Source organism: Numida meleagris, chromosome 12 (genome assembly GCF_002078875.1).
Source record: "Numida meleagris isolate 19003 breed g44 Domestic line chromosome 12, NumMel1.0, whole genome shotgun sequence".
NCBI classification, from domain to species: Eukaryota; Metazoa; Chordata; class Aves; order Galliformes; family Numididae; genus Numida; species Numida meleagris.
In genome coordinates, this window is record NC_034420.1 from 784,734 (window position 1) to 810,588 (window position 25,855).

At 50.7% G+C, this 25,855-nt stretch overlaps 1 protein-coding gene across 1 annotated transcript; it reads left to right on the top strand.

Moving 5' to 3' along the window:
- On the top strand, nt 632–25,855 carry CYSTM1 (cysteine rich transmembrane module containing 1). Its single transcript, XM_021410108.1, has 3 exons — nt 632–928; nt 8,591–8,841; nt 25,368–25,855. The coding sequence occupies exons 2-3, from the start codon at nt 8,610–8,612 to the stop codon at nt 25,472–25,474; spliced, it is 339 nt and encodes a 112-aa protein (XP_021265783.1). The 5' UTR covers nt 632–928; nt 8,591–8,609; the 3' UTR covers nt 25,475–25,855.

Genomic DNA, 25,855 nt, shown 5'->3' on the forward strand with positions numbered 1-25,855 from the left:
TTGTTTCCAGGCTATTTGCACCTACAAACAAACACAGGATTTCTATTAGAGGGGTCATAGGAGCATTAAAGTCTGGAGTTCATTATCTGAAGTGCGTGCAAACTTGGTGATTTAAAAGTAGATTTAAATATCAAGTGTTATCTTAACATTTTAATGAAGCTAGTGTTTTTCAAAGTGCTTTCCAAGTTAATTTTTAACAAGACAATGGAGCGTGTCCATTGGTGCTTAAGGACCGAGGTAAGTTTAACGTTAACCAGTGGAACAATGTCTATCTGCCACACCGCACAGGCAGGGCAAGCATGCCATCCACCAAGGCATATGCAAATAAATGCGTAGAGCAACGCTGGGGGGATTTGCACAGCTTCTTCCCGGCTAAGCCTCGTTAGGAGCACGGTGCTGCAGCGGCCCGGCCGCCCCGGCGGCTGCGGAGGAGAAGCTCAGCCTCACGCACGGCAGCGCAGCTCCGGGCAGCACCACTGCGTCCTCGCAGCCCGTGAGTCACGCTCATGTGACGACGCAACGCTGACCCGTAGCCCTGACCTCATTTATTTTACACCGCCTTCCCTAGAGCGGTGCCGGGAAGCTCCCACGCACGGTTTCCCGTTGGTACCAGAAAGCCGTAACACACTGCGCAATCCCGAGTCCCTGCTCGGCCCGGCGCGGCCCACGGAGGGACCTCGGGGACGGCTGCGGGCGGCGCCGCGCGACGAACACCTCCACCACCCCGCGCCGCAGGTCGCGCAGCCCCCGCTCGGCGGCACAGGGACTCCCACCCCTCCCTCCTGGCCGCGCCCCCCACGGGGCGGTCTCGCTGCGTGGCCCCGCCCTCCGGCAGCGCCCGGCTCCGTTCGGGGAGGGCGGGGTGCTCGGCCGGCGGTCCGTGCGTCACTGCCCGCGGCAGGTGCGGGGCGAGGCGGGGGCGCCGCAGGTACGGCGGGGAGCGGGGCGGGAGGGGCCGCGCGGGAACTGAGAGGTCCCGAGAGGTCCCGATGGCCGCGGTGCTGTCGCTGACCTCGGGCCGTCCCCGCTCCTCCAAGGCGCGGCCGAGCCCCGCGGGGAGCGGAGGGGCTGTGCCGCCGGGGGAAGGGCCGCGCGGTGCCGGCGGGCCCGGGGCGGGGGCAGGGGCAACGGCAGCGCTGCGCGGATCTGTGCTTCCCCTTCCCGTAGCTCCTCTGGATAGCGGAACGTCGCCGTGAAACAGGAGATGGGGACGGGAGGCGCTCGGCCCCCCCTGCCCGCGGCCCCTCGGCGCCTGTGACGGGAACGGCGCCGGGAGGGGCCGCCCTGAGCGGGGCTCGGCCCGACCCGGGGAGAGAAGGCGGGGGCTTACAGCGGCGGCTGCGGGCGGCCGGCCCTGCTCTGTGCTCGGGAGCGTGCGGGGCAGCGCCGTGTGGAGGTGCTCCTTTGCTGGAAAGCGCCTTCTCTCAGCCGTGTCGCTTATTGGAGTACAGGGGTGGTCGGAGTACTGCTGATGTATCCCACGGAGTGAACCGCGATAAGTTACAGCGATCGGATTTCGGTGCTTTTTGGAGGTAGTCAGGAATCGGTGCGTTCGATACTAATCTACAATGTACAGTACGGTGGGTTTTTTGGTTTTTTTTTTCCCCAAGTGTTGAAACTTCTGCAGTACTGTTACAGACTGCCTCCTCCGTGCCGGATAAAGGCCGTCTTTGTAAACATACGGGTTACTCGTTCCCCGAAGGGTTTCTGAGCAGTAACCAACACCATGCGGGCGGTGCTGGGTGCCGTCGCCATGGAGGAATGCCCTAGGAATGAGTGACCACTGTATGCAGCCTGCCCACGGTACCTAGCACTTGCCTGGGGCTCAGACGGGGCTGCGAGGTGCTCCCCCAGCACTGGGCCGTATTGCACCAAGACTTGGCTGTGGCTTACTGCTCACAGTCCCAGGTGTGCTCGTTAACATGAGCTTCAGCATCTCTACTTCTAGCATTGTCCTGGAATGATGATGGGCAGCTACTTGGAAGGCTTTGTGTGCAATCAGCAGAAGAATTAGTTGTTTTCCAGGGTAATTCTGTGCATGTTTAGATTAACGTTGTGTTTTTTAGCAAGGCAGAGCAAGCTTGTGTAGCTCCAGGTTTTCAGCAAACAGGTTTGCCTTCTCCAGTTACCTGTTGTCTGTGCCTAGGCTGTAAGGGACCATGATAACTTGTAGCAGCAGTGCTTGAGCAAGCGGAGCTCACGCGTCCCCCTCTGATGTCAATATTTTCTACTCAATCAGTAGAACGGATGACTTCCTGTTTCTGAGCTGAAACCCTGTGGCTCAATGAGCAGAGAGTAGCAGTCTGTCATTTTTGGGAAGAGAGGAAGATAGGGAGAAACCTGAGTCATTCACACAGGCTCATTACTGCAGCTCTGGCATCCTGCAGCCTGCAGCCAGCACATGGGCTGTTGCCTGCCCCCAGGCTTCCAGATGAGGTGCCCTGGTACTGCGGGGTGCCTTTCCCGGCTGCAGGCACACTTCTGCTTCACCACTGCGCTATCCTGGGAGGATGCCGGGAGCTGCGCTGGGCTTAGGTGCCGGCAGGGTGTGCTGAGAAGGCACAACTTTGCTGTAAATCTGGCCAGCTGCAACCCTTACATCAGTCATTACTATTCCAGTTCCTTTTTGTTGCCTGTCAGAAAGATATATTCTACATCGGCATTGTAATGCGTGTTTGGTCTCATGAGCTGTTGACAGCCCTGGACTCTTACAGCTTCTTAATATACGATGGAGTAAGGCAAAGGCTTTCTTGTGAAAGTGTTGCTTCAGAGGTACTTGGCTTGTCCCCTGTGACAAGTAGCCATTAAAGAACATTCTTGTACGTCCCCTGTAGGCTAAGTAAAACATCGTGTTACAGCTGCATGTGTGATGTGGAAAAGCAGAAAAGTGCAAGCAAGAAAGCCTATGCTATCCAATTTTCCAGCCTGTCATGAAAATCCGTTTTTTGAGGAAGGAGATCAGAGATGTAGGAAATGCATGCACTGACCCTACTGTGTTTAAGAAGCCGTGTGCTGCCCTTCAGTGTGGTTACCTCTTCAGAAAGTGGGACGTCGTCAGGCAGCCAGGGGAGCGTCCTCTGTTAAATCCACCAGCGTGTCAGTGTCAGGGACTGCTGCACTGGGCTGCTGCCAGGGCACCATCTGAATAACACATGTGAATGTGTTATCTATCTTAAGAGTTTATTAATTTCCTTGCTGATCAGGCTGTTTGCTTCTTGTTCTCTTTTCTTTTTATTTTTTTTTTTTAAAGTTTTTTTTTTTTTTTACTACTTTGCAATCTGGCTTAACTTGACAATTGGCTATTTTCCATGATTTTTGGTTTTGGTATTTGTCATACCTTAAAATGTCTTAATACATCCCTTTTAGAGAAAAATACATACTTACATATTTCTGGAAGTAGCTCTGGTGTAGCACATTGCACAAGGACTTGAGCAACTGCATTGCACAAGAAAGTTTTTAAAGCCTGAAACCAGGGTGCTAACACCTGTATCTGCAGTGTGTTCCTTAAACAGGGCTTTTCTTTTTCATGCATCTTGCCACACCGCAGGGCAGAACCTCAGCTGGTGTGTGAGCACCATGTGCCTTGGCTTGTAACGCTGAAGGATCTGTGCTGTGCTTCTTCTCATCATCACAACTGTTGGTCTGTGCTGTTACATCACGTGTTCTTAAAACCTTTCATCACATGTCTGAAAAATGTGAAACTTTTTCCCTTTAAGGGTGCAGTTCATGTGATACCAGAAACAGAACTTTGGATTTGGTCTTCTTTTCCTCTAACTCTTTCATTGTCGAAACTGCACAAGCAGCTCTTCATTTTCCTGCTGTTACCTACATGCTCTGCATGGCAAAAGTATACAGTGGGCAGCATTTTGGAAGAAGGAAAATTAGGGAGTAAGAGATGAATAGCATTTCTGAAGAGCTTTGAAACAGTTATCATTGTTCATAACAATCAGCAAGACAGTGAAGCTTGTCAGCATAAACACAAAGTTCCTTGGAAGCACATGTACTGATGTGGTTTTGTTAAGAAAGTGTGACAGGTAACGGGACTGGAGAAGTGGGATGGGTTGAAGCCCTCCATTTGGAGGGGCGTGGGGACAACCTTGCCTGTCGCTGGGCAGTCTGGGGGCCTCAGTGGGCTCTGAGGGCCCTGCAGGAGGCAGCACCCAGCTTGGGCGCTTGTGAGGGTTAATGCTGTTGATCCAAGCCCGAGGGGGTTCGGCCAGCAGAGGTGCATGGTCTGGTGGCTTCTGCCCTTCAGAGTGGCCACAGAGTTGTTGTTTAGGGAAGTTCTGGCAGCTGCTTGGATAAAGATGAGGAAATCCACCTCTTCCTGCTGCCCACAGAGTATCCCCTACCCCCAGAGACCTTCTAAGGAAATTTATTTGAACAAAACAGTGTTTTGAAACTCTTCTTCTCACAGCACAAAGCTGGGCTTTTCCATTCTGCCTAAACCTGCATTTAGGGAAGCAGAATGGTTTTGAGCAGGTGTGTGTCGTGCTGCTGTCCTGTTACTGCGCTGGGCTGCTGCTGCTGCCTGCTGGAGCGTGCAGGCACCTCGGGAGGTGCTGCATCCTGAAGCTAGCCAAGCAAGAAGGAATCTTACGATTTATCCTTAATGTACCTTTTATGCAGTCACTTTGTGGAGCTTGGAAAGAAGCTGGTAAGAGGGAAACACAGAACCAGTGCCGTTTAAAAGCCACTTGTACCTTTTTTCATTTGGATACCGTTCATATGAAATATCATTTAAATTCTAGGCTTGTTGCCGGGAGCTGCGTTGTTGGTGTTCGATGTACTTTCCATTAGAGCTCTGTATTGGCAAACAGCTTCCTAGTGCTGCAGGCATTGGCAGGGTGGGTCATGCCAGGGCGCTCCACTGCCCGTCTGGAGCTGTGCCACTTGCTGCGTCCTCCATCTCGCTTCAAGCAAAGGCCAGTTGGGTCGAGACCCAACGTGCACAGTGTGATTCCTCCTGACCCAAACAGCAGATGGAGTGTAGTCCTTGTTCTGCTGTCATGAAAGCTAGCTCTTGCTTCTAAACTTTCTAAAAGCTGGTATTTTTTTCCTATGCAAAGGAAGGCTTTTGGTCCTCCTTCAGTACGCAGGTCAGGCTGCCATGTCACCCCATATATACAGCTTTTTACCTAATTGACCTGTTTTCATAGGAGATTGCATTTGAAGACTCAGATTTTCAGCTGCCCATAAGGACTGGTATTTCTTTTCTGGTGGGTTAGCAGCTTTGATGTTCCATGCTGTTTGCATGTACCATGTAAATGCAGATGGTTCTTCTGTGCATTCTGGTTTCAGTTTTGCGGAGAAGTCAGAATGTCCTCACCACCAGCAGTTAGACACACGTCCATGCTAGTCTCCTTTACCGGGCTAGGATTGTGTCAACCCCAAAAGAGGTACCTGGGAGGGCCAGCCTGCTAAGGGCCTCCTGGGGGATCTGCAGGGCCTGCCCTGGCTGCTTGCTCACTCAGGGAGATGGAGAAATCAGAGTCACAGGAGTTAGTGACGGGCGAGCTCTGTAGCAGCTTTGCAGGGATGCTGATCTCATAGGAGACAGCAAGTTTAAAGCTGCCAGAAAGAAGTGGATGTTTTCAAAAGCGTGATGATAAAATTTGGTTCTCCAGAGTGTAGTGATTGCCAAAATGGGACAGGTTCAAAAAAAAAAAAATTTCCAAGTACACAAGTGTATGGGAAATGCTGAGTCGTGGCCTTAGCCACTGATTGAGCACCTGGTGGAAAGACCCAGTCAGCCCTGGGAGCACAGGTGAAGGCAATTCACTGTGTGACCAGAAAGGGTGGAGCCTGGCTCCTCTTAGGCCTCACTGATGGGCTGACTGCCCCTGAGGAAGGATCTCTTCCTGGAGATTCCTCTTTGGTGGAAGCTTTTCCCTGTGAGCCCAGAGTCTTCTGATACAGGTGAGTGATCTACTTCCCTTCCCTTCCCTTGTAGTACCTTACTATTGTGCTGGTCCTTCCACCTCTTTTGTAATGCCTTTTCCATTGTGTTGGTCCTTCCAATTGCTATAACAAAGTGTTATGCTTCTGTCTTTGCACCGTTTCCCTGTGCTAGTCAAAGATAGGTTGTAGATGCAGAAAGACTTAAGATTTTAAGAAAGGTTGTTCTTATGTACTTAGGTTCACTCCCACCATGTGTCTGCGTTTGTTTGTGGCTCTATAGGTCATAGAGTTGTAGAATGACTTAGGTTGGAAGGGACCTTAAAGATCACCAAGCTCAAACCTCTTACTGTGGGCAGGGTTGGCAATAACTAGATCAGGCTGCCCGGAGCACGTATGTGTGCACATTCACACAGTATTGGTTACATACTCCTATTTTGGTGTTCAGCTTTGTTTGTTTGTTTTTATTTTTTCTTCCTTCTCCCCAGCCCTTAAGGGAGCCAGAATGTGACCTCCTGGGGCATGCTGAGCTTCCTATTTACAAATCCTACCCTTCTGTTAGGATAGGGGAAGCAGTGTTTGCTCGGCAGCATGGAACAAAAGTTCAAGGATAGCTTAGGGAAACATAATGGTATATTAACAAGCTTATCTCTTAAAAAGTAGTGGGGAGGGGAGAAAGAATAGGGATGTGTGCATCTGAAGAAAATCATGAAACCCATGATCTCTTAGTACACCAGCAGCAGGCAGGGCATATGCTTAGTGGCACCTGGGAAGTCTGAGATTCCTGGATTTAGTCCTAAACTCAAGTTTCACATCAGGCAGGGCTGCAGCGCAGCCCTGGCTCTTCCTGCTGGTACTTCCCAGTGTGTCATGACAAACAAATGGCTTCACTTGACATAGTGGCCTCTTTCTTTAGAGCTTTGTCTTCAAAGTACTTATTGGGAAACCCACAACTATGACTCCTGATGCAAGCTTGTAGCAGTTAGTCTTGGTTGCAGCTTCCATGGAATTATGATTTAGGGTGAGAGCCCACAGCAGTGCTTGATAAAACGCTTGAGTAGGAGCTCAAGTATGTCTCTGAAAGTTATGTGCTTAATGATTTAAGGCCCTGCCTTGCTAACACATACCTAGTGAGTGAATAGGGCTATTAGGCATGTAAATTTGTGTGTGGGTTCATGAGAGTGGAGGACAAGTAAATATTATCATGAAGTTTAAAATGGACAAATAGAGAAGAGTAACCGATAATGGAAGTGGGCAAGGAAAACTTATCCCGGAAAATGTACCTTGGGACAAATTCCCTTGCAGGAATGTGACTGGTGGAGCTTGGCAGTGATGGCTACAGCCAGCTGGGCCCTGGGGACATTGTGGTCTCAGTGCTACCATGGAGTGTTGTGTGTGTTTCCAGGGTGCCAGGCTGCATGTGAGAGCAAGCTGTAGGGCTGGGGGCTGTGGCAGGCTTCCCATGGGCCTCCTCTGCTGCTGTGAATACACAAAGCCACGTGGGCAGCTGCCCTCCTGCTTTGTGCAATCACAGAGCTGCGGGCCCCTGCTCTGAGCACATGGGGAGCAGTGTCAGCTCTGTGTTCCCATGGCTACCTTGGGCATGGGGCACCAAGTGGTGCTACTGCTTCTACTCACACACACTCACTCCACCCTCATTCTTCCACTGGAACTTGCATTTGGCCATTCCTTTGGGCTGAGTTTCTAAGTTAAATGGACATTAGTGGATTTTTGTGAACCAGTTGTCTAGTTTGTTGCACCTGAGTAAGTTGTGGGGCTTGCTGCCTGCCTTTGGCCAGGTCTGTGAAGGGAGAACTTCCTTGCTGCCAGCTTGGTGGAGCTACTGAAACCAGGAAGGCTGCTGAGCATGGGGTATTGGGGACACTTACGTTTCTCAAGCAGAGAGGAGTATCAGAAACCTTGCATAAGGGATGTCTTGCTGAGTCATGCTGCTTAGAGGCTAACTGAAGTTGCATCATTGTGGTGACAGCCTTGTCTTCTGATGGCTGTGACATGAGTAATACACTAGATAGGTTTTATGAACTTTGAGTCCCTGAAGTGTTTTTAATGTTGCTTTTTGAAAGAGAGCGAGCCCACAGTCCTGATTGCTTGTGGCTGCTTAATGGATTGGTTGCATATTACTGGAAGGAGTAGATGATGTGCTGGGTTACGCAGTCATCAGAAAACTCTTCGTACACAGCCTTGCTCCAGAGTGAGTCTAGAATCTGGATGCTAGTAACAGCAGACAGGTAATGTTCTATTCCAGAACAAAGCACTTTTCTGCTGAAGATGAGGCTACCTTGTGTGTCTTGGATAGGCTGCTTTTCTGTATGTTTTTCTGTTTTAATATTGATGGAAACATGAAATAATTATTTTTAAATATCTCCTAAAAGCAATTTTGTCTTCTTTGCAGTAGCAAATTTCTTTGTGTGACTGGCTAATGCATGACTGACAATGAGCAAGCCGCTCTCCTCATTGCTGTGAACTCCTGTCACTTAAAAGAAACCACTGCAACTCAGGCACTGTCCCTGTGATAGGGTTAAAAATCAGTTTGCTGCTTGAGCAGGTACTCTCAGATCTGTTATGTCAAACTCCATTCCTCTGGAGGGCAGTCTGAAATTGAGTATATATGCTTGGGGATGAAGCAGGTGAAAGCAAACCAACTCTTCTGTTTGTTTTCCTTCTTCTACAGGAAAGATTCTGCATCCCAAATGAACTACGAAAATCCTCCACCTTACCCTGGCCCGGGCCCAACGGCCCCTTACCCACCCTATGCACCACAGCCGGGAGGCCCTCCTGGCCCCTACCCTGGCTATCCGCCCGGACCCGCAGGGCCATACCCACCACCAGGCCAGCCGGGCTATCAAGGTTATCCGCAGTATGGATGGCAAAATGCACCTCCGCCTCCAGGACCGGTGTACGCAGATGGGCCTAAAAACACAGGTATGCCTGGCAGCAGTGGTGCAGGGTAATTGTGACCCTTTCCATCTTACAGATGCATGACCTTGAAGTAGTATGGTTACCAACTTCTGGCCTTAGCAGGGCTGGGGGAGATGGAGACCTATTGAGGTCTATAGAGGTGTTCTGATTATAGCTTGTTTTACTGCTTTCTCTTGCTGCTGAGCCTCTGATAGTTCTCTGGCTCTTTGAAGATACTGCTGAAGATCCTTTATGCGGATCCCTCCAGGGAATCGTTGCACTGACACTGTTGTACGCACATTTTGCTGGCTTTAGGTTTCCCACAACTCTTGTTCTGCCTGACTTTGGGTTCGTAGAAGTTTAGCTGAAGGCAGCAAAGCTAACCTTTGTTAATATTCAGATGTGCAGTTCTGAGCCTGGAGATAGCTGTCCAGGTGTTCTTGTAGTGCCATTGGAATAATTCCTGGACTTCTGTGTGTTTTGCAGAAGCTATAATTTTGTTGTTGTTTTTTCTTTTTTTTTGGGGGGGGGGAGGAGGGGGTGTGCAGAACAAAAACAGCAGGTTTCTGGGAAAGGGGAAGACAGCAGTGTAACTTACTTTTGTAGGAAGCCGATCCTTCTGTGTGCCACTTCCTCTCAGTATAGCATGCTGATTTAATGTGGACACTCATAGCTCTCTCAGGGCTCGCTGCAGTGCTTAGTGCAGGCTTGAGTTGTCAGAGTAGGGCCACAAAGACAAGGAGGGGATGGTAGCATATCTTGTATGAGGAGTAGCTGGAGGAGCTGGGACCCTTCAGGCTGGGGAAGAGAAGGCTCAGGGAGATCTCCTCAATGCCTGTACATATCTGAAGGGAGGTGCAGAGGGGATGGGTGTAGACTCTGTCATACCACTTCCAGTGTCTTATTTCAGGCTTCCTCAGTGATAATGGTGGTACTAATCCAGGCACCATCCATACCTCTGCTGCAATGTGTATTGCAGACAGGCCTGAGCTGTTGAGAAGAGCCTTAAGTACCTACAGCTGCCCTGGCTGCCTTGGGATGCTGGAAGGTGTGGCCAGAGCGGCTGACAGGGCTGCTCTGCAGGAACAGCTGTGGGCATCACAGAAGCACAGTCCGGACACCTACAGTTTAGGTGGGAGCTGCCCTGTGAAAGAGTAGACCCAGGGTCTGTGCATGCTGGAGGTGTCTGAAGTGGTCACAGAAGGACTAACCTAGGAGTGGAGTGGAAAGAAGACTAACGCTTATGTCAAACTCAAGCCAGTGCTTCAAAGCTAAGCGCTTCTTGTACTGCTGTTGTAAAGGCGGGCTGATAGAGTGGATATTGAGGCTGACGTCACCTGGTAAGTTGCCAGGGCTCAGAAAATTCCTTTGAGGCCTTCACTGCTATGTGAAGCTGTCCTTGGCTGTTAGTTATTGAGGTCATTCTCTGTATATTGTCCTATGCCACTGGGGCAATGTGTACTAGTACTTGAAGTGTTCTCAGGATTGGAGTCTATATGCTTTTTGAGATAACTGCCTCCTCTGCCTCTCTGCTTTATCACTTTGTGATACTCTGACACAACAGTGCACTGCAACAAAGGTATGTTCAAGGCCCTCGTTTTATGGGAAAATGGAACTTAAGGTAGTTCGGAGCAATTTTTCCACTGTTGTGAATCTAGAGTTGACACGGGTAGACAGACTGAACTGTGAAGGGATATTTTCAAGAACCTGTTTTTTCAGTGTTCTTGGTTATTGGTCTCAGTGATGATAGCATGAGTAAATGCAAGGCGTGTGCTCAGCTTCCTCTACAAAAGAGGAAAACTTCAGGAATCTGCCTTTAAGACTGAGAAGGCAGCAGCATGGAGATGCTTCCTACTGCTGCCGCCACATGTATTTGAAGTGTAACCAGGGTTTTCCCTCGGAAGTGTACCTTGTTTGCAGTGGCTAACAGGCATGTCTAAGTGTTCTCAGGGAAAAAATTCCCAGTCTTCCAAGCAGAAAATTTGTTTTGCTTACTGCAAGTAGAACTTTGCTGCTATAGTCACAGAGGGATGCTCTGGTAGAACCTGAAGGGAGAAGTGTCCTGTTGCTTTGGGCAGATCTGCTGCTTTGGATGCTGAAATGATCCCGTATCAGGCTGTCAGGAAACTGCACTGAATGCCCTTTTGTTCAGGTCTCTCCTATACTCACACACCTTTTGACCAGCACAAAGAACAGGCTGGGAAGTTGCAGAGGACCAGCTGTTAAATATTTGTCCAGTGAGAGCCAAGGCTTATGCTGCAAAAGGCACCGTTTTGTGTTAAACCTAAGCAAACACAGCTGCTGTTCTGCATGTTAACCTACAAACCAGTCTTCTAGTATCTTGTTTAAGAATCATCTTCCTATAGCCATATGGTCTCAGGACTAAACTTGGGAGTCATTGTCTTGTGTTGCTTTTGCTGAATTCAGGACGGAGGCCGGTCACGAGTGGTGTCCCCCAAGGCTCAATCTTGGGACCAGTGCTCTTCAACATTTTTATCAATGACATAGACGTTGGAATCAAGTGCATCCTCAGCAAGTTTGTAGATGACACCAAGCTGAGTGGTGCAGTCGATACACTGGAGGGAAGGGAAGCCATGCAGAGGGACCTGGACAGGCTGGAGAAGTGGGCCAACGAGAACCTAATGAGGTTCAACAAGGCCAAATGCAGGGTGCTGCACTTGGACGGGGGCAATTCCAGGTATTGATACAGACTGGGGGAAGAACTCTTTGAGAGCAGCCCTGGGGAGAGGGACTTGGGGGTCCTGGTGGATGAGAAGCTGGACATGAGCCAGCAGCGTGCGCTGGCAGCCTGGAAGGGCAACTATGTTCTGGGCTGCATTAAAAGAGGAGTGGTCAGCAGGGAGAGGGAGGGGATTGTCCCCCTCTACTCGGCTCTTGTGAGGCCCCATCTGGAGTACTGCGTCCAGGCCTGGGGCCCTCCGTACAAGAAAGACACAGAGCTCTTGGAACGAGTCCAGAGGAGGGTCACCAAGATGATCAGAGGGCTGGAGCACCTCTCCTATGAAGAAAGGTTGAGGAAAGTGAGCTTGTTTAGCTTGGAGAAGAGAAGGCTCTGGGGAAACCTCATTGTGGCCTTCCAGTACTTGAAGGGAGCGTATAAACAGGAGGGGGAACAATTGTTCACGAGGGTGGATAGCGATAGGACAAGGGGGAATGGTTTTAAACTGAGACATGGGAGGTTTAGGTTAGATATTAGGAGGAAATTTTTCACTCCGAGGGTGGTGATGCATTGGAACAGGTTGCCCAGGGAGGCTGTGGATGCCGTGTACCTGGAGGCATTCAAGGCCAGGCTGCACGTGGCTCTGGGCAGCCTGGTCTAGTGGTTGGCGACCCTGCACTCAGCAGGGGGGTGGTTGAAACTTGATGATCTTTGAGGTCCTTTTCAACCCAGGCCATTCTATGATTCTATGAATTAAATTTATCACATAATGGCCGAAACCTCTGGAGGTCATTGGGTCCCTCCCCCTTGTCATAAGTTTGGCTGAGATGGAGTTAATAGCCTTTGTGGAAACTCGCGATACTGTGCTTTGGATATGTGAGAAAAGTAGTGACGATAGCTCAGTAATACAGTTGGTGCAGAGCAGTGCTCGCAATGAGTCAAGGGCAGTTCTGCTCCTGAGCCGCCCTGCCAGCATGGGGCTGGGAGGGAGCGCTGACCAAAACTGGCCAAAGGGACGATCCACACCTTATGGCATCACCATCAGTAATAAAAGCTGGGGAAGGGGAAGGAGGCGGGGGGCTGTTTGGAGTGCTGGTGTTTTCTTCCTGAGAAACGGTTGCACATGAGGAGTACGCAGGCAGTGGTGAATATCTGCCTGCTGTGGGAAGCAGCAAGTGAGTTCCTTGTACTCTGCTCGTGCGTGCAGCTATTGCTTTACCCAGCAAGCTGTCTGTATCTCCAACAAGTGTTCTCACTTGTACCTTTCTAGTTCTCTCCCCCACCCCACCTGGGGACAGTAAATGAGCGTCTGTGTGGCACTGAGCTGCTGCTGGCTGAAACACAACAGCTGTGCTTGAGCAGTGTCCCATGCCGAGGTACAAAGACGTTGCAATTAGAAGGCTTTAATGACAACAAGCTGCAAAAGTATAAGGCTGCTACCCTCCATTAAATTCTTACTGCTGACTCATGACCGACATAAAATACACAGACCTGTTTTTGTTTAGCATCCAGAGTTTTCCATATAATACTTAGGTAGCATGTGAACAGGTGCTGTGTCTTCTGTACTGTGTTAACCTCCCATATTATAAGGAAGAAGCACATTGTTTTGTGCTCCAGAGAAGATATCCAGATGTCAAAAAGGCAGACTTCACAGTAACAGACCTGCTATAGTCACTACGAGGATTTTGCTGTGTTACTAAAAAAAACAAAAACAAAAGCAAATCATAGATGAGGTATCAAGAGCAAGGATAAAACTTTCAAACGAGACCATACAAAAGAGAGTCATTGAGGGGTGTTTTATGCCTCGTGCGTTGATAAGCATGTGCACAGAACTGGGTTAGAGAACCTTCTAAGCCGTATCCTCCTGAGGAGCTCACAGTTCAGGCTGCATCTCAACAGGAGGATTTATCAGTAGACTTGTGAAGGTAAAAGTAGCTCCTGAGTTTGGCTCTCTTGAAGCAGTAAATGTGCCTGAAGAAGTGATTCTGTAAAAAATCTTTAGGGTTGAATGCACGTGAGAGAGAAGCTTCACTGGGACCTTCTGCCTTCAGGTGCCTATTTTTAACCACTTCTAAAAACAAACAAAAACCCCACAAACTTAAGTTCATGTCAATGGGGATTTATTTTTTTAAAATTAGCCTTTGACTTGAAACTAGGAGCCAAGTATTTCTAGTATGTGGGACGCGTATGCACTCTTCAGCGTATTTTTATTTCCCTAAAACATGCAAGGACCCCATGTGCTGGAGTCAAAGCCACAGGTACAGGGCTGTAGCAGTGTGGTTCTGGACCAAAGCGGTCACGTTGTGGATTGCAGTACTGACATCAATGTATTTTTTGCTTTATCTTTGCTTCTTGCTGTCACCACCTTCATCAAGGTGGTGACAGGTGTGGTTTTATTGTATATGTCCCAGTTGTAACTCTCAGCGCTTTATGGTTCTTTGTGTTCCACAGAGCACGTAAAAAATAAATAAAATGAAGGGTAATTCTCAGTGGAATACATTGTTTGCTTATGTAAAAGAACATTTATGAATGTGTAAAGTGAAGTCAAGGCTAGAACTCCTTTTTTTCTGCAAAGCTTCTCCTTCTTGATCCTCCTCCCCCGAGCCCCTGTTTTTCTCCTTCCTTCCTTCCCGTCCAGTCTATCAAGCAGAAGGCAGACCTGTGTTCTGTGGCAGCTTCGCAGAGGTCCTGTGAGAGAGCTCTTGGTGGAGCTTTCCTTAATGACCACCTCCAGCAGCATCTAGTATAGGACTGATAGCCCTTAAAACAACTGCATTTTAAAGATCCGTTATACTGATGCTGTAAATGTGAGTGGCTGAACCTCTCATGTAAAGAATTATCATCGTAACTGAATCAATGCAGGCTGGTCTGGCGTGGTATAACGTGGCTCCCCAGCTCCTGTGGTGTTCCCAGGCAGGTCTGGGGAGGGCTGCTGTGTGCTTACTTTGCTACCTGAGTGGATGTTCTGCTCTCCTACCTGAATTTTCTTAATATTATGGTTTAAGCTACTCCAAGTCGCATGCTGGGATTTATGAGCAAACACACTGAAAACTAGGAAACCTGTTCTGCTTAATATTGATGCTTAAAGGTATTGTACTGTGTGGGCAAACTGCAGGGTGGGCTCTTCTGCTGTGCTGATACGGAGAAGCAGTCAATTATCCAGCTTCAGTGGATCCACAGGTAGAAGTAGTAGCTGCCGAGGCACTTTGGATCTGGATGTATTCCTTCTGGTATATATATGTAGGTCCTCTCATACACATGCTGTCAAAATCGGGTATTAAAGCAGCACTTCTGAGGTGGCAGTCTCCAGTGGAACAACACCTGCATTTCATAGCTGCTCATGGCTGGCTTGGCTGTTAGGATGGGAGGTACACAACTTGACTTCTACCTTTAGAGGTGCGTTACTTTTGGAGCAGCCCTCCTATCCCACTTCCTCACCAGTATTTTAATTACAGCATTAATTCAGTGTCAGGCGGTGTAAGGGCACAGGTGCTGGCCAGCAGGTGCTGCCTTCTCGCTCTCAGTTAGAGGTGTGGTGTAATACTGTTATTGATGATGTGCTTTTTTACTAAGTACGAGTGACATCCTTCGTACATAGCTGTGAAAGCACTGTTTGATATTAGCAATTTGCCCAGCTCTGATCCTTTTATTTTTTTCCCCGTTGATCTGTAACGCCGTACTGGGTGTAGGAGCCAGGCTCTGGCAGCAGCCCGCATTCCGACTGGCGGCAAACAGAGCTCGGCATTGCATTTGACCTATTGCGTGCACAGGGAAATCAGATTTCTGCAAATTGATGAGTGGCAGCAGTGCGTGTTGCGATAAGAGCAGCAGGCACAGCAGTGCTGCCTGCCTCCTCATGTTTGGCTAGCTGGAAGAGCAAACAGACCAAACAGTGCTTTCTTCTTCGTGGGTCTCAGTACTGAGGGGAGGGAGCTGCGGGCTCTCCAGCACACCCTCCAGATGCCTTTCAGTTCTACCATCCCCAGAAGAAGTTTCCTTAGAAGGCAACGTGCAGCAGCTCCTCAGGCTTTCTTTCTGCGTGTCCGTCCTTTCCAAGCAGGCTGCTGTTGTGCTTGGTTTAACTGTTGCTCTGCCTTCCTGCCATGTCTCCAGACAGATGGTATCCTGGCAAAAAATGGTCGATCATGATCTGTTGGCAGGTGTCCTGCTCTCTGCTCCTCTTACTGCAGTGTACTTTGAAACCCGGTGTCCTCTCTCCCCCAGCCCTGGTGTATGATGCCTCTTCCTAGTGCCTGTAATGGCCCTGGCATGGGCTGCTTACTGGCAAGTAGTGCTGCTGTGGGGCTGATGGCTGAGCTGCGTGGACCCAAACTGCAGCTGCGTGCTGTGCTGCTCAAGCCTTGAGCCCTGCTGGGGATGGTCCCGCTGCCCCAAGTGACTGCTCTCTGCTCAGTTTGCTTCACAACTGGACTTTGTCCCTCCTGTCACCCAACACACTCTTGCAGGACCCTTGTAGGACTGAGCTTGTGCTGTAAAAGTCCCTCCAAGCCAGAACTTGGTTAAATCTGGGACTGAGGATGGTTTTCAGTGATAGCGCTGGCCCTAGTAGGAATGTGCTGTTCTTACCCCTGCAGTTGTGTGCTGGAAAATTCATCCTGGCTTTGACTACGTTACGATTTCTCAATGAAAATAAATGTTAGAGGGAAGTCTCAGCTTCTGTAAGGGTGGGAGATGTCTCTGCATCAGTATCTGTCAGAGTCTGGAAGAAAATTGCAGGGTATGAAGCCCAGATTTGTTGTACCTTTGAACTGGGGTGGAGGGGAAAGCTGATTTTTTTTTTCCTTTTTCTTTTTTTTTTTAAATCTGAGTCTACTGAGTGCATTCTGTGTGACAGGTCTCTGGTGCTTTGGGGAGCTGGTCAGTAACCACTGGGCTCCTGCAGAGCCTGGGTACATGCTGCCAAAGGAATACTCTGCTCCTGGACAGTGCCCGTAGCCCTGCTCGTCAGAGCTGCGGCACTCTTCTTGGTGCACAGTGTGGCTCTGGAGGGTTCTCACTCAGCATGCTGTGCAGTCGTTGTCCTGCACTGTGTGGCCTGTGCAGCTCTGACTGCTGAACCAGCTCTCAGAGTTTTTTGGCTTGCAGGAAGGAGAAGAAGGGACTTCCCTGCTCTGGTGAATGTGGTCACGCAGTGGGGCCAGCTTGCAGTGGCGTGGGGATGTGTCACTGTGCTCACTGCCTCTTGGCTTATCCAGTACTTGACATCTGCTCAGGGGGCAGAGCTGCTTGGGCTTAGGGCTGGGGTCTGGGAAACTTTCTTGAGCATTCTGCAATTTTGGAAGCTTTTTGGCTTGGAAATTCACTGTTGTATTTCCATCTGACTCTGACAGACATTGATTTTAAGAGTCTGCTAAGGCATTGCCTGAAATCTGAATATGGTGTAGGTAAAGAGAGGACATCCACAGGTTTTCACTGTGTTCAGGATGGAGCTGGGGGACCCGTGAACATGATGTGACAGGCACAGAGCTGTTAAGCATGTGTCTGCAGAAAGGAGGAGAATGCTGAAAGGTGCTCTGTGCCCAGGGAGCTGCTGGACATCTAATTTGTGCCCCAGCTCTGCCCAGGAGGCCTCATGGGCATGAGAGGAGGTGTGAGGTGGGGTGGAGCCCTGGTGGGAGCCAGTGTGCCTGTTTCTGCTGGAGGCCGAGTGCCCCTCTTCCCCAGGAGTGCAGCCCCTTCTGTGCTTGCTACCAGTGTGGGATTTACTGCGGGATATGCTGCAGTCTGGGGAGCTCTGGTTGGATCTTCCTTCCTTTTGGGGTGCACATCCCAAGGAGTTGCCCAGGAACGTGGGATTTCTGGTCGCTGCCCCCTCTGCATCCCTTCGCTGCTGCTAATGCCCTTGTGCTAACTTCCTCTTCTCTCCTTTCATCTGGAATGGAAAGACTTTGAGAAGACTTGGGTGCCAGTGTGCTGACGGTATATGCAGATGTACAGACCAACTGGTAGTGATGTGCTGCAGGCAGTGATTAACCATCAGACATCACTGTTAAAATAGTGTTGCTCACTATTAAACCAGACTTCTCACTGGCTGTCTGGACAAGCAAAAATAAAGCTCTTGGTGCAGAAGCAGCTTGTGACAAAGCCCCTTTAATCCCAAACATGAAAAATCTTATTGGTCCATTTTCTACTGTGTGCTTCCTCTCAGAGGAGAAAACTGCAGCGGTAATGAACGCTTCTGCTCTGAGCAGCTTTTGCTATGGCAAGCAGCCATTCAGATACCGTTGGAGATTTGCAGTCTGCAGCAGCAGTGGTTGATAACCACTTGTCGCTGCTTCCTCTTGGAGAGCTCCCAGTGTTGCCTGATGTGTGCAGCAGCTAGGAGTGCAGTGCTGAGTGGGTCTGTGTCCGTGGCTGGAGCTGAAGTAGTAGCGCCTCGCTTCTCCCTGGCAGCCACGCTCATGGCTGCCTGAAGTGGGGTTTGCTCAGTGCCTGGGTGCCGCGCCTGAAATACCTCAACAAGGACCAGGGCCTCAGAAGCATGCAGCAGTGTCTGGAAGGGCTCGTGGTCCTCCCGAGGGGCTGCCTCCTCTCCAAGGGGTTCTCCATGCTGCTGAGTTGGAACCTTAGCAGAGCAGCGATGTCTGTGGCAGCGCGGTCTGGTTGTTAGCAGAGCCCATGTCACTGCGACTCGGTCCACATAGGTTCCCTGAAGTGCTGGGGTAAGGAGCACCGGAGTCTGAGGTCATGGTTTTGGTTTATGCCAAACTGGGTGAAAAGCACCGCTCGCGCCTTTCCCTCTTGGAGCTAATGATTAACGTATCAATGAGGTACGAGCAGAAACAAAATGTGTGTGCTTAAGATAAAGGAGACTACACATGAAATAACAAGGTATTGTAGTATTTGTTCTGAAAACAAAGTGGGAGTTATTTGCATTGGGCTGTGCAGACTGGTACTGCACGATTACAGGGAGTGCTGCAGCATTCAGGGCAAGCATGAGTCACTGTGATCTGCAGTCTCTGAGGTTGATTAGAAGATGGGAGGGACTACTAGGTTCACACCCTGTCCCATCCCATTCTTCAGAGAGCAATAGAAGTGGAAAAATTTGAGCCCTTGAAAATCAGACAACCCCCCAAAAAAAACAACAGAAAAAACACAACTTGAGTGTCTCTGAAAATAGTCGTTTCTGTTTGTACTCTCTGTTGGACCACCGGTCCCAGAGTGCTCACAAGCTTCTGCTTATAGTGGGAAGGACTTTGGTGCGGTGTGGGAGATCCTCAGATGTCTGACCTTGGGCAAAAACAGAGTACGAAGGAGCTAATGAAGTCCCTGTAAGGCTTGCCATAGCCAGCTGCCTGGCTTCAGCTTGGAGACATTCCGCTTTCTGACACGAAGCATATAGAAACAGCTGGTCTCTAGCTGACATATTTTGGGTTGGATTTTTTTGCTGAGACATTCTCCTTACCATCAATGCATACAGCACAGTTGAAGTTTCTCTAGCAGCCTGTCTGGTGCCGGCTGTATGCCCACCACTCTGGAAGCTGCTGCTGCTGACTTGCAGGGACAGGAGCGGAGCTGTGGTGACCTACTTGAGCTGGGAGACAGCATCCAGCACAAACCACCTGGGCGGCTGTACAGCAGGAGTGGGGAGCTGCCACTGCATGGGCCCAAATCTGCAAAAGCCATTTTGTTTAATATTTCAGCAAGTGTTTCGTAACAGCACTTGATACATGCTTTGTCACTATGTCCTCAATGCTTGGCTGTAGTTTAAAATTTCTAATGGATTAAACATAAATACTTCAGGCAAACTCTTCTTGTATGCCTGCAGTCCCAGGCAACTTGCTATATATATAAATCACACTGGGCAGCCTTCTCAGCTCTGCTTTGCGGTGGGGATGGTTCTGCAGAACTATCCTCCAGCAGATCCTGCAGTGAAACTAAATTGAGTGGATACTTTGCGAGTTGTAAACAAACCAATGAACCCTTTATTGGTTTGAGTGGTACAACAGAGGAGTTGTCAAATGATACACTAACAATGACAACTCTTTTGCATCTTCACTCTGAAGGAACTGAACATGGGGAGGCCGCATAGACAGCCTGGTGTGCTTGGAGCAGCCGTGGCAGATGGCCTGCCTGGCGTGGCAGTGTGGTGCTGTGGCCTCCTGTCTGCAGGTGCCCTGCAGGGCAGCTGGTGAGCAGGGTCTGCCCTTGCTCAGGGTGAAGCACCAGCCCCGTGGTGCGCAGGGAGGAGGCACAGCCATGCGCTCCCAGCCTGGAAGCTCGGTCCATCCTAGGTAGTCCAGTACCCAGCTGAAAGGATGTGAGGCAGTACCTTCAAAGCACTGTAAGCTTAAACCAATCAGATTTGAGAGTGTCACGTGCTGCAGATGTTTTTCTGGAGCACAGGAGGGTGTGCAGTTTTTCCTGGGTCTCGCTCCCTCTGAAGCTCTGGAGCAAGTTCAGCGAGAGCTGTGCTTGCTGGTGTTCTCCAGAGGGTGGTCGGCCTGCCGCCTCCAAGTTGCCAGAACCCTAGGGCTGCCAACACATCCTCCTGCCCTGGATGTCTTGGGGCAGTGTGGCCCCCAGCTCTGGGTACATCAGCCATCCATCTCTCTGCTGCTCTGAAGCAGGGGAGCTGGAGCTGCACCGTGCAGCTGGCCAGCCACCAGCGCTGCCTCAGCTCGCAGCACTGGGAGCTGCTTCAGGAGCAACAAGGGACAGCAGGAGCTGGGGAGCATCATTTTCCATGGGGGTTTCCATTCTGGCAAGGAGCTCTTGCTCTTCCTGTGTGCCCTTCAGCAGGTGATCTGTGCTGCTCAAAAACTACATGTCATCTTTTTGTACTGGGTTGCTTGGTAAGTGTTTTGTATTTGCTCATTGTGATGGAACCCTTCTCAGAGGAAGCAAAGGCACCAAAAAGTTCAGACCTTGTGGATCTGCCACAGGGAAAAAAAACAAACTTGAAGGCTTTTCCCAGCCTGAAACACAACTCCTTCCTTCAGTCCTTCCGAGCTGAACTTCTTCAGCTGCTCTCCTTACTGAATGGCTTGGTCCTGCGACATTGTCAGTACAAAGGCACTGTGCAGGGCCGGGTTCACCGCTCATCACAGCTCTGTCTTAGGCCACACAGAAAGGCAGAACTTGGATCTATGTTGGGTGCTGCCTGCTGGGCAGCATGCTGCTCTTCTGGGGAGGGTGAGCAGACCAGAGGCTTGGCTGTCCAGCTCTACCCAGCAGTGCTGGTCAGGGATGGAAGGCAAACCTCCATGGGCAGCCCTGTGAAGCTAGCTCCTCTCCTGGGAAGCAAGGCCATTTCCCATTTATTGCAGCTGAGTGGTTGGTGGCTGCTGCAGCTCACTGCTCAGGGACTGGCTGCTTAGCAAGGTGTGCAGGAACAAGTGGGCTGTAGAGAACAGGCTGCTGACATAAATGCTGTCCAGGGCTGAATGCCACCCGGCCTTATGCTTGCAAACAAGAAGCCTTTACAGATACAGACAATCAAGCATACATACAGTGTGTATGCTTGAGTGTAAGTTAGGGGCTGGCAGTGGGCAGGTGGGATGGAAGGGACAGAATTCCTATCTGATTTTGGGGTAGGTTTTCTACCTTTAGATGGGATGTGCATGTGGTCCACCCTTTCAAAGGAGTGGAAGAGTGTCCCTGGAGAAGGCTGGAGTGCTGGGCTTAGGTGCACTTGCCCTGGTTCTGCTCTGTGCTGCTGAGGAGTGGGCTGCCTGCCCCAAGGCAGCACAACCCCAGCCCCATGCACAGCCACCTCTCGCTGGCCCCACAGCTGCACGCTGCTCTGCAGCCTGGGCGCCTCACTCCAAGGGGTGGAACGTGCGTGCGTGAGCTCTTTGAGGGTGGGCAGGATCACAGACAGGCGCTGCTCCCGGGGGAGCAGAGCACGTGGCACATCTGCTCCAGCACAGCACATGGCTGCCTGCTTCCAGGGCTGCTTGACAAAGAGATGTGCTTTCACTCTGCCATTGCTGGGGCAAGGGCACCTTTCACTGGAACTGGATGCTCCTATGCAGCTGTGAAGTCATGGAGAGAGGAGAAGAATGGACTGTAGTGCTTTGGCTGAGATGTGCAGGGGCTCTGCTGCGGCTGGGCTGTGCTGTGCCTACATGGCAGGAGATGCTTCCTCTGTTGTTGCATCTGATGAAAGGGAGGCTGCCTGAGGCTGGGGATGCAGGCTGTAGCCTGAGGGTATGTATTTGGGTTTTTTTACTGGGCTCTGCCACTCTGTGCCCTACCTGTGAAGTACAGTGATAGCAGGATGGTGTATCACCAGGCTGACAAGGTGCACCGCTTCCTGCCCAGACCTCTGCTTGTCAGCCCCATGCGTTCAGACACCCAGAGCACTAGCTGCTTGTGTGTCTCATGCAGACCATAACAAACAGACCCAAGAAAGGTTATGTGCCTGCCTTCAAATTGTGCTGCGATTTCAGGCATGATCTCCAAGCTCAGTGAGGGGGAACCAAAAGGAAACAAGCTGACTTAGTGTTACCAGTAAAGACAAATGCAAGTGCACTGTAGCTATGCAAGTTGGCATCCCCTGGAAAACCGCCTCTGGCCTCTCCTTCCTGCAGCCTGGCAGCTGGTGGGTCCTTGTCATCTTGTACTGAAATTGCGTTTTCTGCTTGTGTATGAAAGTGACCCAGTCACAAGGAACCCACCTGCATTTTTTTTTTCAAGTCCTCTTACTCCAGTCCCAGGGCTTTTGCTTCCTTGTATGAGTGGAGGTGGCAAGGTTCTGCGATGGACTCACTGCAGGGCACAGCTGAGCGCATCAGTGAAGCTGGTGGCACCTCTGGGAAAATGCATTTAAGGCAGCTTCTGCTGCTCTCAGTGCTGGGAGCGCTGATGTGCCAGCATTGACAGAGCCACTTGCTCCAGCCCCCATCCATCGCAACCAATATGGAAATATGGAAATGAATGGGACCAGAGCACAGAGTATTTCAAGTGCATGCAGGATGGGAAATGAGCAAGCCAAGTTTCGAGTGCAGTTGCAGGGCTATAATCTTGTTGGCATGTGATGGTTTAACACTGAGGGGCAGCTAAGTACCACCATACCACTCTGACTCCCCCTCCTCAGAAGGTGGAAAATATAATGGAAAAAAGGCTCATAGGTTGAGATAAGGACAGGGAGTTCACTCACCAGTTATTGTCATAGGAAAAATAGACTCAACATAAGGGAGATTAATGTAATTATTGCCTATTGATAACAAACGAGAGCAGTGCAAACTAAAAGCAAATTGAAACGCTCCCATCCACAGTCTTCTGCCTCCTCCTCTGAGCAGTGCAGGAGAACCAGGAGTGGGGGTTGTGGGCAGCCCAGAACACCTGGTCTCTACCAATCCTTCATGGCCGCTCTCTGCCCCTGCTGCACGTGGAGATCTGCTGTGGGCTGCAGGGGAACAGCCTGCTCTGCCTTGGCCTCCCTGGGGCTGCAGGGAACCTCTGCTCCATGCCTGCAGCACCTCCTGCACTGACCTGTGTGTCTGCAGGGCTGTTTCCCTCACATTTCTCATTCCTCTCCCTCAAATGCCGTTGCTCAGCAGTTTTTTTTCCCTTCCTTAAGTCTGCCTTCCCCAGGATTGCTCACTCCTCAGCTCTGGCAGCGTTGGGTCCCTTTGGGAGCAGCATGAGCTCTGCTCGGACTTGGGGCAGTGCTGGGCTCTGCTCCCAGAAGGCACCCTGCAGCCCCTCACTACCAAACCTTGCTGTGTGGGTCTGGTACGTGGGCTCAGGGGGAAGTGGTGGGGTGGCTCCTGTGGCTGTGGCTGGAGTGTTGCCATGGAAGGATAGGGACTCTTTAGGAAGGATAGGCTGCAAAAGGGGAAGTTCCCCTTTACGTGGGAGAACAGCTGAAATGCATGGAGCTCTGCCTGGGTGTGGGTGAACAGCCAGCCAAGAGTTTATGGGTTAGGATTAAAGGGAGAATAGAGATAGGCGACATTATAGCGGGCTCTGCTATGGGCCACCTGACCACATAAAACAAGTAGATGAGGCCCTCTGTTGACAGATAGGAGCAGCCTCACATTCACAGGGTCTGGTCCTCGTGGGGACTTCAACCACTCCAGTGCTCAAGGAACAACCCAGCAGGAAATAAGCAATCGGGTTCTCTGGTTCCTGGAATGTGCTGATGATAAGATCTTTCTCCAGATGACAGAGGAGCCAATGGGGAGAGGTGCTCTGCTGGATGGCGGTTGCCAGCAGAGCAGGTCTTGTTGGGAATTTGAAGGTCAAATGCAACCTTGGTTGCAGTGACTGTGAGATGGTGGAGTTCACGTTCCTTAGAGTAGGGAGAGGGGCACGCAGTAAGCTCACAGACCTGGACATCTGGATAGCAGACTTTGGCCTCTTTGAGGATCTGCTTAGAAGAGACTGCCTGGATAAGGCCATAGAAGGAAGAGGGACCCACAAAAGCTGGTTCATGTTTGAAGATCACCTCCTCAAAGCTCAAGAGTGATCCATCCCAAAGAACAGGAAGTCAGGCAGAAGTGCCAGGAGGCCTGCATGGATGAACAAGGAGTCATAGAGGGGGTGGAAGAAAGGACAAGGAACCTGGGAGGAACATTGAGGCATTGTGTGAGCGCCCAGGGATGAAGTTAGGAAAGCTGAAGCCCTAATGGAGATGAATCTGGCCAGGGATATCAAGAAGGGCTTCTCTAAGAACATTAATAACAAAAGGAAGACTAAGGAAAATATCATGCCCCCATCCAGAGGGCCCTGAGCAGGCTGGAGCCATGGGCTGACATGAACCTCCTGCAGCTCAGGAAGGAGGAGGAACAAGTCCAGGCCCCAGGACACGATGGGGCACCCCGCTGGAAGCAGCCTGGCAGGAAAGGCCTGGGGGTGCGAGAGGAGCCAAGGTGAACATGAGTCAGCATGTGCCTGCACTGCAAAGGCCAACAGTGTCCTGGGCTGCGTTAGGCCTGGTGTTGCCAGCAGGGGAGGGAGGTGGTCCTGCCCCTCTGCTCAGCTCTAGTGAGGCCACAGCTGGAGAGCTGGCTCCGGTTCTGGGCTCCCCAGGACAACAGAGACAGACATGGGGCTACAGGAGTGAGGGTAACGAAGGGCCATGAGGGTGATGAAGAAGCTGGAGCACTTCCCCTACAAGGAAAGGCTGAGAGAGATGGGATGGCTGATCCTGGAAAAGAGAAGGCTCAGAGGAATCTCATCAATGGCTACAAACGCCTGAAGGGAGGCACAGAGAGGACAGAGCCAGGACAAGAGGCAGTGGGCACAAACAGGAGGATCCTTCTGGCTATTAGAAAGCAATTCTGTACTGTGCAGGCAACCAGCACTGGCGCAGTTGGCCAGACAGGCTGCAGTGTTCTCCTTGGAGCTATGCAGAAGCTGCCTCTATGTGGCCCTGGGCACCTGCCCAGGTTGTCCCCACTTGAGCTGGGGATGTACAGATGGAGCTGGAGGTTTCTGCCAGCCCCAGCCACCTGTGGCTCTGTGAGGGCAGGGCTCTGCCAAAGCTGCACGGAAGCACTCCCAGTTCCCCATTTGCACAAGCAATCACAGTTTGCATCTCCAGGCAGAAGCAGGGGAAGGTGCAGGGAGGCTGAAGAGGGAGTGAAGGGGGAACTGCTCTGTGCTGACAGCAGCTGCCCTTTGCCATTGCTATGTCTCTGGACAGGGAAGGGGAGGTGGAGGGGTCAGTGATACTGAGCCTGGGAGAGGGAGGAAAGGCGTTGTGTTAATGTTTGTCTTTCTCACTGCCCAAATTCATTTTAACCAATGATCAATTAATTTTTCCCATCCCCATTCCTGAGCTGGAGGCTCCTCCCAAGGTTTGGCTCCCCGCCGCAGAACTCTCCCCAGCAAGGTGGGCCACCTCTGAGTGCCGGGCGCATGTGGGCACCGACTGACCGCTCTTTTGTCCCCGCAGTGTACGTCGTGGAGGAGAGACGGAGGGATGACTCAGGCGAGAGCGCCTGCCTGACGGCGTGCTGGACCGCGCTCTGCTGCTGCTGCCTCTGGGACATGCTGACCTGAGCCGCCGGAGCTGCCGTACCTCTCACGAGTGCTATGCAGTCTCCCCACTCCTTTCCTGACTCCTTTCTGTTACTGTAATCAATGCTCTGCTTTGCGCAGCCAAGAGTTCCTGTCTGTCAGTCCTAGCGCCTTGCTGGGGTGGGGGGTGCACTCCTTTATTTTAGTAAAGGAAAATCCCTTTTTAACATTTCTAAAACTTTTGTTGTAACTTTGAAGAATGTGCTCATGGTGTATTTCAGCCAAAGGCATTCTGATGAAATGTATATTTATCGGTTGAAATTTTCCTAGTCCTAGAAATGAAGATATACGCAATAATTAAAGCCAACAGTTGATTTTATTTGCTAGGTCCCAATTGTTTCAATAAATCTGTCCCATAGAGGG